This window comes from Cyrtonyx montezumae, unplaced genomic scaffold (genome assembly GCF_038088225.1).
Source record: "Cyrtonyx montezumae isolate F1298 unplaced genomic scaffold, pur_monq_1.0 scaffold_30, whole genome shotgun sequence".
In the NCBI taxonomy this organism is placed as follows: domain Eukaryota; kingdom Metazoa; phylum Chordata; class Aves; order Galliformes; family Odontophoridae; genus Cyrtonyx; species Cyrtonyx montezumae.
The window spans coordinates 3,847,152-3,864,966 of NW_027072035.1; the positions used below are offsets into that span (position 1 = coordinate 3,847,152).

General features: G+C 43.0%; 1 protein-coding gene across 1 annotated transcript in view; it reads left to right on the forward strand.

The window, feature by feature from the left end:
* The first annotated feature begins 2,783 nt into the window (after positions 1-2,783).
* The window catches only part of MAP1B (microtubule associated protein 1B), a 64,498-nt gene continuing 49,466 nt past the window's right edge, over positions 2,784-17,815 (forward strand). The window contains exons 1-2 of the mRNA XM_065744191.1: positions 2,784-2,977; positions 7,957-8,058. Coding sequence (XP_065600263.1) covers positions 2,800-2,977; positions 7,957-8,058 — 280 coding nt within the window. The 5' untranslated portion in view covers positions 2,784-2,799. The remainder of the gene's footprint in view (positions 2,978-7,956; positions 8,059-17,815) is intronic.

Genomic DNA, 17,815 nt, shown 5'->3' on the forward strand with positions numbered 1-17,815 from the left:
ACCATATTCACAAGAAAAATACAGCTTTATGTGCAAGGTTTGACTATATTCAGTTGTGGGAAACCAATCTGGTATTAAATGTCCTGGAGAAACAAAACCAAACTAAAGAAAGCAAGAAGACAAGGAACACTGGATATCAATCACTGTCCCGTTAAAACAGCAAGACACATAGTCCTCCTTCCTCCACTGAAGTGGCACACTTACGTGATTTAGCTGCAGCCAGAAAGCTGACATCACTTCAAACATGGAAGGTCACATGACACTGAGTCAGCTTTACACAGCACATCTCCACATTTCACCTAGCAGTGGATCTGATGATGCACTCCATACTGCAGAACACAAATGGGTTTCCAGCTACATAAAGGCAATGACAAACAGACATGGGAGTGGCCAGCTGGGCCAGTTGCAGTGTGCCCAACTGGCCATGGAGCTGGGAGCCTACCTTTCTCAGAGGCATACTTATGGGGTTAAAGCATCTCCTCTAGTCTGACTTTCATCTCAGATAAAGTGCCTTAAGCTGGTGAAAACCAGACAGACGTTGGCAGACGTTTCTGTCCCTTGTAGCACAAGGCCATTTTCTCCCAAAGGCAGCTCCTGGTGCTAAGAGTTTAATATGTGAAACATCCCCATCACCACAGGGGTTGGCTGTAACACTTCACCTGCTGTCACACAATGTGTTTACTGCACATTCTTTATGGTGCAAAATTCTCATAAAACAGAGGACTACCTCAGCAGGCTATTTCAGGTATAACTGCAGCACCTATCTGTAAGTCAGCATTTTCTTCTTTGACTCAGTACTTCAATGAGCCTTTTACTCTGAATCTCTGCAAGTATTTTTCCACAGGTGTGTGTCTTCACTTTTTCTTAAAAAACAAAAACAAAAAAGGACATGCTAAAAAGGAAGTGTAATGCCTTTTGCATATTTGCATTTCCCAGAATGCCAGATGTACAGGTCATCGTTTTACCTTTATGTCTGGGAATGACTGCCCACATTTTGGAAGCAGTGAGCAGATCCTTGAAGACCCTTCCACACCAGAGATCAGATACTCAAGTTGGTGACTGGCACAGGGGCACGCCCCAAAGCCATGTACTGCAAGGAACCAGTGGGCACCATGTGGTAAAACTTGCACTTAGAATACAGACTATCAGGGTGGGAGCATCACAGATAAGCAGGTACGCACACATCTTGAATTGGGCCCATGTACTCTATCTCATGGAAACTGCCAGGCTCAGCAGAGAAGTGCCATAGAACAGAGGTGCCCACGAACACTAGCTTTAGAAGAACTGCTACTAGTCCCTGGACATCTGCATGACTTCATTTGTTCTACGAGAAATGTCAGCCCTAACTCAGGAGGAGTGCAGCTCTCACCACGTCATCTCAGCCACCTGACATGGCTGTAAAAATGCCTGCAGCTCTCAGCGTAGGCAGCTCAGCAGAAGTCTCACTTGGATGCAACCTCCAATCACATTGCGCCGTGCTAGCCAAGGAGCTTAGTGCTGAATTCAGGCAGAACTATTCATACTAAAGCTTCCAGGTACTGTGGGGTGATATGATGCTATGGACCAGCAACTGGAGTAACAGTTTCAATCCAAGACTGATTGGCAGAGACAGTCTGTAACTATCAATTAAATGACAAGTGTATTGACAAGTATGTCAATTGGAATGATTACACTGTGCCACAAAACAAAGTGCTTATTCTAAGAAAGGAGACTTGGGGTATCAGTCCCTTCAGGCAAGCACTGGGTGTAACCAGTGTGCACCAGGCCATGGGAAGCAGTGAGAGCTGGAAGGAGCTGCACGCTGACATCTCCTCAGCCAGCAACCAGAGCTTATCTGGTAAACCAGGCTAACGTTTGCATCCTCTCCCAGGTGCCGCATCACTTCAGTCACACAAATGATGCTCAGTGTAACCAGGGCCTAGCTTCTGACAGTGAGAGGAACATCTCCAGGAGGCTGATTTATCCCAGAGTGCTGCATCCTGTTTTAGGGGAGGATCAAACACTTCTATAAGGTAACTGAATCTACCTCTCGAGGGGGTTTTGGTGAGCATGGGAGAGCGAATGTCTGTCTTCTACATGGATTTCCTGAGGAGCCCGCCCTTTCCTTTTGTGATGGAAGGCGTTTTCACTGGAGCTGTTTGAGTGTGGTAAAAAGCAGCCACCTGAAGCCCTTTGAAATTCCGTGGCCTTAGCTATATGTTTTCTCCAGAAACACCACGGGAAGCACCCTATCCATAACCCCTGGGGTGAGTCACAAATCCATGCACCCTGAAGGCAGGCAGGAGCCCTACGTTTGAAACATCTCATGAAGCAAACTGTAAGAATATCACTTAAAATAGCTAGCAGTTAAGGTCTAGTGAGCAGCGCTGCAGCATCGCAGGGCGATGCAGAGGTCCCGGAGCCGCATCCCACCCGGCCAGGCGCAGCCGTAGCCCGGCAGTGTCCTGCACCAGCCAGGGCCGGGGGCTGCGAGACCGCGGGGCGGTGGGGTCCGCCGCCGACCCTCGGGCGTTGTTCGCACCCCGCGTCCTTCCTGCTTCCGGGGGCCGCCGCGGGGAGGATTTGCTGCAGATGACATCAGCCGTGGATGCTGGAAAAGCGGCGGCGGGGATGCGCGGCTCCCCCCCTTCCTCCTCCTCCTCCTTCTCCTCGGCAGGTCCCTGCCCTGCCCCGTCTCCGTATAAAAGCGCGGCCGCCTCCCCGCCCGCCCTCACTCCCTGCCGCCTGCGGAGCCGCCGCTGAGCGGGCCTACCTTTTCCCCTCAGCGCCCCGGAGCCGCGGGGTGGAGCGGGGGGTGCGATGGCCACGGTAGTGGTGGAAGCGGACTCGGAGCCCTCCTGCAGCCTCCCGAACCCGGCCGCCCCATCGCCCAGCCTGTCGCACCGCTTCCTGGACAGCAAGTTCTACCTGCTGGTGGTCATCGGCGAGCTGGTGACCGAGGAGCACCTGCGCCGGGCGATCGCCACCATCGAACGAGGTGAGGTGGCGGCGGCGGAGCGCACGGAGCGAGCGCGGCAGCCCCCGCCCGCACGGCCCCGCCGGCCGCTCCCCGCTCGATGCCCGCGGCACCCCGGCGGGGGGCTCCGTGCTGCCGCTCCCGCTGCCTCCCCCTCCCCCCCCACGGCCGGGATGGGGAGCGCCCAGCCCGGCTCCGAGCCCCAGCGCTCGTCCTTTCTTTAACCGCGGGTCCCGACCCCGCCCGCACCCCGGGGCGCCCCGCGGGGTACTCCCGCCCCGCTCCCGCAGCCCCTACCCCGCGCTCCCGCCCTGCACCATTGTCGGGGCTGCGGCGGACGCCCAGTCTGTCTGCCCGGAGACACCGGCGGGTGGGCGTGGCGCAGTCCGCACTGCGGTCCCTATGGCAGCCCGGAGCGGACAAAGGGCGCCCGCGCCGCCGCCGCCGGGGAAGGGGCTGGGTGGGGGATGCAGCCCATCCCCGTCCCCATCCCCGTCCCCATCCCCGTCCCCGTCGCAGCGCCTCAGACCCCGGCGACGGCGGGGCGATTTCCCATCGACCGCAGGGCTGCGGCTCCATCCCTGCGCATTGTGCCCCAAGTTTCGGCAGCTCGATGCGGAATCCTACGGGACCCGAGCATGACACACACCCACCCCTATGCTGAAAGAAATAAAAAGGATGCGGGTAACGAGGCTGCAGTCTGAGTCTGCCCAGCCCCGTTATTGTCGAGCTCAGGCTGCTGTAGCTCGCTGCTCGTTTGTCCTTTCGCTAAGACGGCTTTGGGTGAAGGTACCACACGTAAAATGACTGAGTTCTGTAAGTTCTTAACGCGGTTTCTAATAAAGGAGGTTGCGTTGTGCATGGAGGGGCAAAAAGCCCTGTTGCCATAACAGTGGTATGAAGCACAAAGGAAACGATTGGCAGATCCCATAGTTGGCTAAACTCGCTTAAGATGTGACATTTTTTTTTAGTGTATACCTTGTTCTGGGCTGATAGAAGTGCAAAAATCAGAAATACGCTATTGTTAGAAAGGAGAGAGGGAGCCTGCAAGGGAGATTTGGTAGCAGCTTTGCATGTAGGTGTGGTTCAGCACTCCAGCTAGGACTTTGCTAGCCTCTATTGTTGTGTTCCCAACCCTTGTTGCTGCAGTTGGCAGTTTCTCCTGGTTCTTTTTTGTGGCTGTTCATGGTAAAGAGCTGCCACATCCCAGCTTACCAGCTTCACCATGACCCGTTGATCTTTATCATAACCATTGTCTCCTAGGAAGAACAACCAATGCAGATGCTTTGTCATTCAGAGCCTCTTGAGCACTGCGCTTCTCTCATTCTAACTAATTGTTGATTGTGTTGAAAGTGGATTAGCTGAATTTCAAATAAATTAATGCAATTTATAGAGCAAATGGATAAAACTTCTATAAAGACATCTGATGTTGACCTTCCTCTGAGGAAATGTTCTTCAGTTGCTTCTTGAAGCTTCTATTGTACAGCTCATGCTGCGTAGCTCTGTTGCTGCTACCTCTGTCCAATAAGCGTAACACCTGGTTACAGTTTTAGGTATTAAAAGGAAAAATTTTGGCATTTTTATTCATCATTTTGGATGAGAAGTCGCCTCACTCTTCCTGATGTCAGATGATCTGATTGGGATCTTGCCTGCTAGGAAAAAAACCTTGGTCAGATTTTGGGGTGCGCTGTTCTAAATCAGTACACTAAGAGTCTGAAGTTCTGTCTGCTTGAAGGCTTGACTAGTCTTTCTCTTTGGAAAGTACTCTGTAGTTGGGAAAAACCTTTGTCCTCAGCAGAGCCTTAAATGGTTTTAGGGTTCTTGATAACTCTGCCTCAGGGTCTTCTCTTGTGCTTCTCCTAAGTACCACCACAGAAAAGTGTGGATTCATGCCCTGAACTGCAGAGCAATATGCCAGCAAAAACATCTCCTGATCGGACATCAGTGGCGTGATGCTACGTAACCTGGTGGAATGCAGAGTCATTTCTTAATATATCATGAAGTGGGAATTGCTTGGCAAGCTGCATTTTCAGTAATTACATTTGGGATGTCATTTTGCTGAGGGGGCAGTCCTCCAACCCATCATCCAGTAAAGAAGAAGAGGAGAGTAAGGAGAAAGCTTCAGGATCTTTCCACTGATTTGTCAGATGCTGCGGGGTGTGCCCTGTCTGCTGACTGATTAGCCCTGTGTCTGGTGGCGCTGTGCTCCAGACACTGCAGAAAGAAGGAAATCGCTACAACTCAGTTGTCCTCCAAGTAGTTTCTTCCATGCTGATAATAATACACATCATTGGACTGACCTTGCATTTTTGCTCCAGATTTAGTTTCATTGTACCTAAACTCGATTTGGTTGTATGTACTTGATACATTTATACTACATTTTAAGGTATTTGTAGAATTCTTGCATCCAAAATGCTGAATCATGCATCTGTGAATCTGGCCTATTTTAACAAAATCTCATCTTCAGTCTCTGTTTTGATAGCACGCCTAGGCTTTTCTTTTTAGTTAGTTTGCGCTGAGTGCTGCATTTTGGACATTGATGGGCTCAGTGATCTGACTGTGCCTAGTCAGAATCATACCCCACTGCAAATCTGGATTCACAACAAAAATGATTTGGGATGGTGGGCAGGCTCTGTCATTTGCAGAAGTGCTGAATCATAGTCCATATTGCTTAACTGACCTCCAGAAAGCTTTGCAGCCTTCCCACACAGGCTTGCTGTTGGAGGCCAGTGGACTGCTGTCTTCTTGCTTCTTCATGTTCAACACTCAGTGTACTCTTATCTTCATGGTCAGCATCAGTTCACTACTCATACATTTAATCTGTGCTGTACATGTGCAGCAATATATCATATTTACTTTCTTGCTCTCAAATATTCCAACACCTGGAAGATATTAAAGCTTGCTGAGCTGTGTCTGCCTGCCAAAACTACGCCCTGAAAATGCGCCATATGGCCAAGAGATTTTTGAGAAATGAAAAAAAGGGAGACTTGCAGAAGAGTCATCACTTATGCCTCTGAACGGTGATGCATCGGAAGTGATTGATGATAGTTCCATTATTATACTTTGGAGTGGTTGTGAAACATAGATGATACTGTGTTTTCAGATCTTTTTAGAGCTTAATATTGCATCTGCTTAACAGGGAGGATATCAGAGACAAACATGCTCATGCCTTGACTGGACTGCTAACAAGGAAGAAGTGCTCAATGAATTCTCTCTAAAGAAACTCTTGAAATGCAGATACCCATATTTGCATGTTCAGAGCTGCAATGGGAGAACAGCAGAGCAGATCTGGTTTCTCTACTCTTTTTCCTCCTCATCCTTCAGCTCTGCAATATGACGTCTGCCAGAAGAAGCCCTGATGTTTCTGCTGACTTTAAAGATAAAGCATAGGAGGCAGTACTGGCAGGAAAGTTAGCAGACTGAAAACCAGATCAGTTCACCAGCAGAAGTGCTAGTAATTGTACAGTGTAAGGAGCTGGCCATATGCCTTTTCAAGCTTCTTCAGCCCCAAAGTACCAAGCCCCAAAATGGTTTAACCCAATGCCTTCATGCAAAGACATGGCCAAGCTTCTGGGAAGGGGTCAACAGATGCTTCGTCATCTGCGATTCCTTTGGCATTTGCTACCTAGTTTGTATATGTCTCATTACAAAAATCACAATAATGCTGGTGTTCAAAACCACAGCAGTGTCTGGACCTACCTGAAGTGCAACTGTCTGTTCATAGTTTTTGACAAGAAAACTATAGAAAAGTATTAAAATGTATTCTGTTAATTTGACTTTTTTAAGAAGTAGTCATCAAAATTGTACAGTAGGAAAATAAAATTATCTTTTGGTTGCAGTGGTTTCCCCCTTCCTCCCCCATCCAATGTCAATCCTTAAAATATATGATTTCAAAATATGTTTTTAAGATTGTATGTCAAGTGTCTCATTTTTCTCTGTAGCCTAGGAGAGAATAAAGATGTGACATTAATGTTTTTTCAAAGAAAAAAAGATCAAGCATAGTGTTTCTAAATATCAAAACTAGAGTTCTGATACTTCATAAATAAAAGATCACTTAATTTTTAATTTTAAATATTGTATGCTTCAAAGCTTTTGAATAAAGAAGTCATAGAATCACAGAGTGATTTAGGTTAGAAGGGACTTTAAAGATCAAATAGTTCCACACCCCTGGATGTGGGGAGGGCTGTCTACTCCAGCTCAGGCTGCCCAGGGCTCCATCCAGCCTGGCCTTTAACATCTCCAGGGATAGGGCATCCACAGCTTCTCTGGGCAGCCTGTGCCAGTGCCTCATTACCCTCTGAGTAAAGAATTCCCTCCTAATCTCTAATCTAAAACTCCCCTCTTGTGGTTTAAAGCCATTTCCCCTTGTCTTACTGTTATTTGACTGTGTAAAAATTTGGTCTCCAACTCCATTGTGGAAGGCCACAATGAAGTCTATCCAGAGTCTTCTCTAAGCCAAACAAGCCCAGCTCCCTCAGCCTGTCCTTCTAGGAGAAGGTGCTCCACCTCTTCAGTCATTTCTGTATCCCTCCTCTGAACCACTCAAACAGCTTCATGTCCTTATAGCCTTGACAGCTTTAGTACTTGATATTTTAATATTAACTTTCAACATGCTAGTTAATGCTATCCTTCTTTCAGGGGACAAACACAATATCACCGAAGTGATTCACGTTTTCACTTTTGTAAATCAGTCTTTTGCTATTTTTAAGTCAGTCCAAGGACATCAGTGACTTCTCACCATGTAGCCACTAGGGTGTGGGACAATCAGTCATAAAGCAGTGGCTTGAAAGGACTTCTGCCATTTGGAAAGGCGCTTTTCTCTTGCCCCTCTCCAGAGTGCTTCTGGGCATTCAACACTTTGCAAAAGATGTCTGTGAGGTGTGACAGGAATCAAGGCTGGGTTTGGGATTTAGAGATACACAAATAATGTGGATGTAAACCAAGAAATTTTCCAGTGCTGATATATCAAGATAGGTGTGTTTTTGTATTTTGAATTTTAGGAATCCGATCATGGGACACAAACCTGATTGAATGCAACTTGGATCAAGAACTGAAACTTTTTGTGTCTCGCCATTCTGCTCGATTCTCTCCTGAAGTTCGAGGTGAGCATATTTGACAAAGTGTTACATGTCCCATTATTTTCATTTGTGGATCTTTACAATGAATACTTTTTTTCTGTTCTTGTGTTGTTTTTTTGGTGTTATTGTTGTTTGTTTGTTTTTATTTTGTTTTAATATTGCTTGAAAGTTACATGTTTTTTAAACATTATGGCAAAAGGAAATGTCAGAAACGTTAAACTAATCAGGTTAGCATGATATATATCACTGTGATTAATTGTGGGGCCCCATTAACGTAAGATGAATCTCAGTTTTTGACTTAACTGTTTGTGTATGTAGTGCTAATCTATGTACCTAATTGCAGAGACTGAAGCTGTTACCTGTGGTAGGCAGAGCACATACAGAAAATAACCTGAAAGGTTAGCTCTGAAATTTGACAGAACCAGAAAGGTGTCACAGCTGCTATGCAAGTGTGGATTAAGAGCTTGGTATCTTGTCATGAAAAGCTAAGGGCTGGAGGGTCTGCCTTTACTCACAGGAACTTTCATAGGCTTTTCTGAGGAAACTAGAACTCTACAGGCTTTATGAAATTCAGTCAATTCTCCTGCCTTTTCTTCAAGCCTCTGCATTCTTTAGGAGATTCACAAAGATTTTGAAGAGTAACTAAACAACCAAATGAAACCAGCTCCACCAACTTGCCTCCCTAATAATTTTGTGAATTGTAAAATCCAATTTTGTTGCGATTATGTGGGAATACAGTTTGGTATGTTGTTTTGTTTGTTTTTTTTCCCTTTTGTTTATTTGTTTGTCTTGGTTTTGTTTGTTTTTTGTTGTTGTTTTTTCCCTTCTTTTTAACCATCTCCTTACTTTAACACAAATGCTAATTGTTCGTATCTAAAATTAATCTTTTTTATAAGTATATATGCACTTCTCAAAGGAGTATAACTTGATTTCATTGGTGAAATCATTGTGATAATGATCGCATTGACAAGTACAACATAGAAGTGACAAATGTTCTAAATTCTGGCTTCAGGACCATGATGAAAAGTGCTCTGAAATGTTGTGTCATACCACCACTTCACATGCATAGGGTCTTTTGCTGTTCACAGTTGATGAAGATACCATGGTGTCTTGCTAGCACGATAGCACTGACCTGATGGTTTTCCTACCAAACTGTCTAATGTAATGAATTCTTCCTCTTGCAGCATTGGATATAGCAAATTTTGCCGTTATTTCTCCATATCTAATGAGCCAGATTCAAGACAAAGATGTACCTCTATAGTTTTTCACCTGGTTCAAAAAACAACTGGTAAAGCAATACTCAGGACTTAATTACTCAGGGCTAGAATACATACATTTTGCTTTGTATTAAATAAATGCTCCTAATCAGTGACACCAATTGCTTCATTTTGCAGAAAGTTTATACAGATAAATGAAATTAAGAGAATATATTTTTAATAAACACATTGTGCAGTACAATGCATCTTCAACATAGACATATTTTACTTTAAAACTTCGGGAAAAAAAATAACCCACACTTCTCCTTCAGAAAAAGTATTCCTACGTATTTTATGGTTTTTGTTGTCTCATTAAGATGTTACTTCTTCATAGCGCTGAATGAATTAAAATAAAGCTAGTTTCAAATGGTTAAATACTGTGGTTTCATGTAGTAAATGAAAGAACTTTATGCACCTCTTTTTTTCAATTCAAATTTGAATTCAGTTTCAACCAATACTATCGAGTCTTCTAGGAATTCTCTAGAATTACATATTCCATTGTTTTATTATTATTTTTTTCTTGTTTGTCTAGACTTGTCTGTTTTGTCTGTCATTGTGTTGAATTACAGCTTAATTGCATGTGACTGGAATTCATCAACATCTCTATGACAAGCAGTAATGAATGTGTTTTTCAGCACTGCACAATCTTTAAACAATAAGCTGCCAAAATCCACATTGAAAGAGTATTGAGAGAGCTGTAAACCTGGAAAAAAGAGAAACATCCAAGAATAAAACTAACCCTCTTTACCAGTTTCTTCTCTCAGATTGAGTGGAAACCCACTGGTGCTTTTTGAGACTCATGGTACAGATTAGAGGACAAGATTTGTATCTCTGGTTCTTCAGTGTTGAATCTGCCTGAGGCTCCCTCTGAGTTTTCACTACTGATAGATAGATAGCAAGGAGGGTGGGATTCTTTTTGTTGCCTTGTGTTGATAAAATTTCAAAATATTTTCTGTTACAGTGCTCAGTTGTTGAATTTTGGTGAGTGCTCAACCTGTTAACTGGCCATACATACTATACATATTAAAGAGACTATTGTGGATACAAATCCCTTTTGGTCTCAAACTCAGAAATTCAGTGGGCTCTGGGTAACTAGGTGATCTCTTGTCTAAGAGAAATATTCATCCCAGGTGATGGGAAAGTGTGTGGCATGTCATATGGGATGTAATTAAACAGCCTTTTTTTCAGTCTTTTGAGACTCAACTCTTTGTATGACTCAAACATAGGGACAGTTTACTCTTGAGGAGTGGTAGAGTCATTTAGTTAGTCTGCACATCTCTTAGTACAGTGAGGTCTGAATACTAACTGAAGCCTATTTGATTATCATGTTTAATTATGATAATTTCTGTGCTGGCTCAATACATGCTTGTATACTTCTCAAATCAGCTCAAGGATACATGCAGCAGAAATGTGAACAGTATGACTTGTTCTCCCAGACGACGCTTGGAGGAAATGCGACCAACCCTGACCCTGTAACCATATGCCTGCAGTGTTGAAAGGAAGACATGAGAGATGTCAGTCAGAACAATAATTTATGTGTTTTCTCTTGAGGAATTTGAGGGGCAATCCTTGTTTGCAGCGGGTAGCCATGTAGATATTGATATAGAATCAAGCATGAGTGGATCTGAACACTTTTTGTGCTCTTAATAAGGGAATGGATAGTCACAGTGGTATTCATGTATCCTATATTCAGCTTCTAAGCAATGTGAGGATGATTTATGATACCCTGAAAAATTGAATTCAGATTGGAAATGCTAGTGAGATCTTCTCTGATACCTTGTAAAGCAGCTGAGTTTGCACTCTCTTTAATAATACCAAATCTGCAGAGATGTTGTCAGGTGCTGGTGAAAAATGAGTAACGGCGCTTATTAACTGGTTGCCAAGACAACAAGCAACATGACTTAAAATGGGTATTTGCCTCTGTTTTCTCTGTCACGTACTGGCATTGACTTCCATCTTACATTACCTTCAAAAGGACAAAAAATTCAAACAATGTACATGCTGGAAAAAGAGCCGTGTATCTGGTAAGGAGGCAGAACAAATGGAGATTATTCAAACTGCAGCTGTTGCTAATGATCCTTTCTCAATTAATGTATGTATGTATGTTTCAGCTGCATAAAGCTGAATATCCTGCTTCACAAAAGGCTGATTAAGTGGACTTTGCTTAGGGGTGAAACCCTTGAAGGCCTTCCACAAGGTATTGATATCTGCCATTTGCCCCCCTGCTTCCACCTGGTAACTCAGCAGTTGCACTGGTGTGTATGCAAATCCTTTAGTTTTTATTTAGATAGTTGATCAATACCTAGCCTTTCCTAACCTTGTTCCCCTGAAGAATTACTGCTCAAGTAGCATTCTGTGGCTTATACTTGAAGCATGTTTTTCATAAAAAACAGCTATCTGTGGAAAAATGAGCCTGAGCAGCTTCAGGTCTCCGTTGGCCACAAGTCAACAGCTGATCACTGCACTATCTTTAGCGAGTCCTTCCATACCTTCCTTACCTTTCATTTTCAGAAGCCTTCCTGTGGCTATAGAGGAACCTGTCAAAGAGCAAGAGGTGTCTGGTGTCCCTGCAGCATCCTCCTGCTTCAGCTGTGGCTGTGGGCTGATGTCCTTCAGGCTTCTTGATGAAGGCTCTCATACTCTGAAATTTGACCTCAAAAGCCTAACACCCTTCATTCTGAAAGTTAAAATCTCAGAAGTTATAATTAAGGATTATTAGTGTTCTGGGGTTTTGGGTCAAGAAGATTTTGGTCTCTGAAACCCACAGCTCTATTGTTTGCCAAGTCAGTCTTTAGTCCCATTGGGTATTACCAAAGCAGATGTACACCCTGTTAGTATATGTCTAGTACGTTGTGCGAGCTCTTGGAGTTGCTGATAAAATCCTATATTTCAGTGTCTTCGTACGTATTAAAAAATTACAGGAAGTCAAAATTCATCAAGTCAGATGACATAGATTCTTACGCAAAACCTATCAATTGCAATGAAACAAAAATGAGCCAGGATAGCAAGGCCTAATCTCATTTTTGCTTAGCTCATCTGAGGCAGAGGGGCAGAGATCATCAGTCTCACCCTCTGCCCACTGCTGCTGTGAGGTCTGTCCTGTTGATGGTACAGTCCTGTGCAGATGAGTGGAAGAGGTGAACTCAGCTGGTGTCTGAGCCCTGCTATCAAGCGCCTGGAAGTTAATTCAGACCAGGAACTCAAGTAGTCTAGTAGGCATATTCAGGAGCAATCTATAAATATGCTGCCAAAGATATTAAAGGCTGTGATAGCTGGAATAGCTATCAAGTGGAGTAATTTGAGCTCATTGTATGTTTGGAAAGGTTAATTTTAGCTGGCTACCAGACTTGTGTTTTAGATTATGTATGTATTGGAAGAATGAAAATGGAGGTGAAACAGGACTTGAATAGGGAATCTATCTGACTCATGCCACTGCAGCAGTGGCTGGTGGCCCCACAGGGTACTGCTGCTGGTAGCACAAGGGTGCAGGCCAACAGTGGGAGCAGGAGGAAGCAGGAATGAACAGAGTGGCTCAGTGGCACGAGCTCTTTTGTGTGTGATGCTGGGGTTTGTTAGCTTAGGAGAGGCTTACAGCATAACTGTTTCTGTGCTGGGGTACATTAATCATCAAAGCCTTCCTTTTCTAGTACTAATCAGAATGTCAGGGATGAGCAAATAAGTGATTCTATTTTTTTCTTCATTTTCAGTGAATTTATTGAACTTTTGCAACAATCATTCGGGCACTGAATTTCACTTCTGCTTTTCTTAGGAATGATCTCAAAGAAAATTAGCATGAATTTACATTAGTGCCACAGCACTAGTACCTGCTAATGCTAAGCTGCTAATATGAATCAGCAAAATGACTGAATTTATTTTTAAATGCCTTACAACTCCTCAATCTTTCTTCGTTACTATTTTGTTTTTGTTGCATGTCTAAAACTTAAGACTTAAACAATTATAATTCTTTTACCCTCGCTAAGTATTATTTACAGATGAACTACTTTTCATCCCTTCCATCATGGATTTATAATAAATATGTAACCAAAGCATCATTGCAGTTTTTTCATGTATTTTCTGGTTGTCACAAGTAACTTCTTTTTTTGCAATATCTATTTCTCTTCATTCTTAATTGTCCGTGTTTTCTATTACTTCTTGGTAACTGATTGTCAATCATTTGAGAAACTATGAAATGTTTCTAATTGGACTTTATCGTGAGGGAAAAATTTTGATCCATGCTTCCTGGTATTTTTAAGGTCAAACAACAACCAAGTGTTTGTGGTAAAAATGGAGAAAAGGCAATTTTAAACTTCTGCTTATTTCCAGATTAAAGCAGTCCTTGGTTTGCAGTGAGTTGCTTACCATTATGTTCCTCAGTAAGATCAAGCCCAGCCTGCATTGGGAAGAAGAGTTTAGAGACTCACTGTCTCCATGCTTGGTGGAGAGGGGAGCACATTATCAGTCCCTCTTGCCCGGTTTTGCATAAGAAGTACTACCGTGGGGTGCTGCATGAAGAGCTCCAGCCCTAACTCACTTTGTAGTGACAGAGGCAGGAGTCATGGCAAGAGATGCCTTACTGCCAGCCACAGGTCCAGGTGCTCCTTCTGACTGTAGCCCTCTGGGGGCAGTCCCAGTCCTCCAGAGTCCGTATGAGTAAGAGGAGATAATATGTGCATTAGTTGGTAAAAGACATAAATAGAAAGGTGAGTATTTCTGTAGCAGAAAGCTATGTATTTGCATGAAATCCTCCAATGGTTCCATCAAAGACATGATGGGTACTGGTTGCAAACTGTTTGTAGAGTCAAGTAGGAAAGTCTATATTTCTGATGTTATGCACTCACTGGCTATGTGTGAGTGACACGTAAACTCATGTAAGTAAGGATGTGATTCTTCTGATTCCTGGCTATTCTACTGGTTGGAACATGTCTTTTGTAATTCAAGTCTGGTTGCTGATATAAGGCATATTAAGTTTAAAAATAATAAACATAACAACCAAGCACTGCTTTTAGAAGTGAGTTTGTGAATTTCAGTATTCTTTTGATACAGCAACTTTGCATGCTTTGGTAATTGAGAGCTTCTCTGTAATGGTCAGCTGAATCATTCTTCTGTCTTCTATGTAACTGTATGTGGGAAGCATAGGGTATAGGGTTTAACAAAACAAACAAAACAACAACAAAGCAAAAATCCTTCCAAGGAGGTAAATCATATTCTTAGTGGTATAATCTCAGGCTTTGTGATCTCTGAGTGACACTAATGTGCTGTAGAGATTTCCAGCTGGAAGTTAAGTCCCCTGTGGAAGTTGTTCCAGTGTTATGACAAAGAAGATCGGTCCCAGCTTTGGCTCCTCTCTCTGGGGGCACAAATCAAGCTTTACTAGCTCTTATGAGCTGTTTGTGGTGGGTTGATCTGGCCAGCAGCCAAGCACCCACAGCTGCTCACTTGCTCTCCCCATCCCTGCCCCTCCCAGGAGGGATCAGAAAGTGAAAAAGCAATAAAACTCATGTATTTGGATAAAGACAGCTTAATAGGCAAAGTAGAGGGTGGTGAGGGGAAGGGGAAGAAAGGCAAAGCAAAGCAAGTCACTCACATTATTGCATGTGCATTCACACAGGCATATCACATTGGCCAGCCAGTCTTTTAAGCTATGGATTACCTTGGAAACTGAAACCTATACGTCTTTCTTGACCCTGACTTTAATTGCAGAGCATGAGTTATACATCATGTGTTTGATCAGTGAAAGTCAGCTGTTCCAGCCTTGTCTCCAGAGTTTTTGCCACCCCCCAGCCATTGTGGGGGGGGTCATCTATGAAATTGCCTGCATCCTCCAATGGTTTTCAGGCCATTCTAGGTATGCTGAGATACTGACACAGTGCTGGCTATTTCTAGGGAGGTCATAACCTGGTGTTTTCAGCCTACAGCAGTGTTTTATTTGTCACAATAACTCTTTCTCCCTTCCTGTCTTGACTTGTCACAAAAAAAAAAAAAGCAGAGATGACTTTAAAAGAAAGGGCCACTCCAGAATATTTTTTTCACTATCAGATGTGGAAGTGCCGTGCAGTGCAAGGCAGTCCTGCAGAGCTACTACTGTACCTGGTGAGCCATTGCCTCCAGCCAGGGCAGGGCAGAGCTGTGCAGGCACAGCCCCAGATTCCACTCTTGGGAACCAAGTGATAACATCAGTGATGGATGAGATTCTCAGAAGACCTGCAGGAGGGATCATCCTCCTTATTACATCACTATTCAGTTTTGCTGCAGTACTGTATTGGCAGAGACCTACTGCTGATTTTCACAGGCAGTTTTGCCTCTGCGATGGAAGTTTTTGCATAGACAGTACAGATCAGAAACATATTTGATGACATTTGCATCCAAAGCTTTTTTCCGTTTTCCTGATTCATTTTGTTATTTCTTCAGCTCGTTTTAAAAATTACATCCCATGCCGTTCTTCTTTCCTTGAATGAAATGCTGAGTTTGGATATTAGCAGATGTTTTCAAGGTGACAGTGAAGCTAGTATTTACCTTAGATGACACTCTTCCTCCTTTTTCCACTGCTGTTTCTCCTCCAGTCTTCCTGTGTGTCATAGTAACTCAAGGTGATACGGTGGTAAAATGCAAATTGCACATAGCTAGTACTGGGACTTTCAAACTTCCTCTCTCCTTGAAGCCACAGTGTAGCTGGGAACAAATCATTTATTTTATTTATTTATTTTTTTAAGAGTGTAGAAAAAAACTGTGGTCAGAAATATCTCTGCTCACACATAATGCTTTGTAATTTTTAATCCTTCTACTTTTGCTTTCTTCTGGCAATTCTAGTGTCTTCTTTGATCTTCCTTTTGAGCAGATTGCAGTATCTGACAGGGATTCTTATCTTAGTCTGGGCAGTGATCAGATTAGATTTAGACCTAAGTCCTTTTTAAGCTACATGAAATCTTAGTCCTCGTACTATTCCACATCTGCTGCTTATTTGCAGAGATGGGACACTCTAAGAGAATAGCATTTTGATGTGAGACCAGCTGTTTGTCACTGGATGCTCTAGCTAAGTTGATAGTTGGCTAAGCATGGACTGAACGCAAGTGAAATCTCATCAATAATTATTTAAAAAGGAAAATGGATAACGCAGAGGTGTAGATTAAGGGGATCTGCTTTGTCAAAGTACTATGACAATAGTTACTGCTTTGTAAGTAGAGTTAATAGATCTGATATTCTCTGCTGGGATGTTTGCTATCAAATCATGCTCTGGCTGTGTAAAGCTTGGAATTAGTGTTGCTAGAGCTGGCAGCCTGATAACAAAGACTCACTGTTGAGTTTGACATTGTTATAGGTTTTAAAGTTAAAAGCTTAAACTCAATATTCCAACCAAATATTTGAAGAGCTCTTGAGACTCATTTTTGAGATCCTATGAAATAAGAGTAATCGCAGGAAGGCAAAAGAAATGTTGGTCTTTCAGCTCTACTCATATTTTATCATTCTCTTATATCTTTTAAATTGCTGCTGTTTTCAAACATTACCTTTCTTCTGTAATAATACTTCTTGTAATAATAGCTTTCGGATGCAGAACTCATTTCAAGTAGATTTTCTGCATAGAAATCAGCATTGCATAATGCAGTTACAACTATGGAAATAAATAAATAAATAAATAGCCAACTTAATGGGCAGTTAATACAAAACACACTAGCAACCCGTATCATGTTTTCTTTCTTTTTTTGGAAGTACCATGTTGTGGAATTAATGCTCAGTCATGCCTTTTTGCCAGTAGATGGCATTCTCAATGCACATAGTTGCTGCGGTGCTGCAATCAAGCACAATTTAACCCCAGCAGGAACACTTGTCGACAGTTCTGAGGTCATAGTACCTAATATGATATGTATGTTTCTGTTTATTCTGAGATTTTCCTTGGAGTTTCATATAAATGAGATTGTTAACTGTGAAGGAGATGCATCCTTGAGTGCCAAACACACTCAGCAAACTTGAGGTCTCTCATAGCCAGCGTGGTAGCTCTCACAGTATGAATACCACAGGTAGCAGTTACTTAAGGTTGCATTAAATCTGTATAACCAGTAAGGAAAAAAGTAAGACCACTGTACATGTGATTGTATTTGTGCATAAATTAATGCACGCTGTAGACACATCTGAGGAAATACTTGTTAACAATACAGATTATGCATTCCATGTATTGTCAAGTTGTCTCCAGCAGACCTGAGCTTCCTTTCTTTTGAAACTGGAATACAATAATCACACCAAGTGTGATACCTCCTCTCTGGTGTTGAATTTAGGTTACAACATGAAGTAACAGACCTGAGACCTAGGCAGGTAGTCTCTGACTCGCTTGTCAAGTCTAGTACATCTCAGTTTTTTTCCTGTCTCAGTCCGCTGTGTGACTGTCTCTTAGGAACAGAATAATACAATAGCATGTCGTTTGACAAAGCACTCCGTTCAGTACTGTCTGTCTAAAAATACTTATTCATACAAATTAAATCCCAGAGAGAGATTTTTGTATTTCTTAGGAAAAAAAAATGTGGCTAAGTAATTGC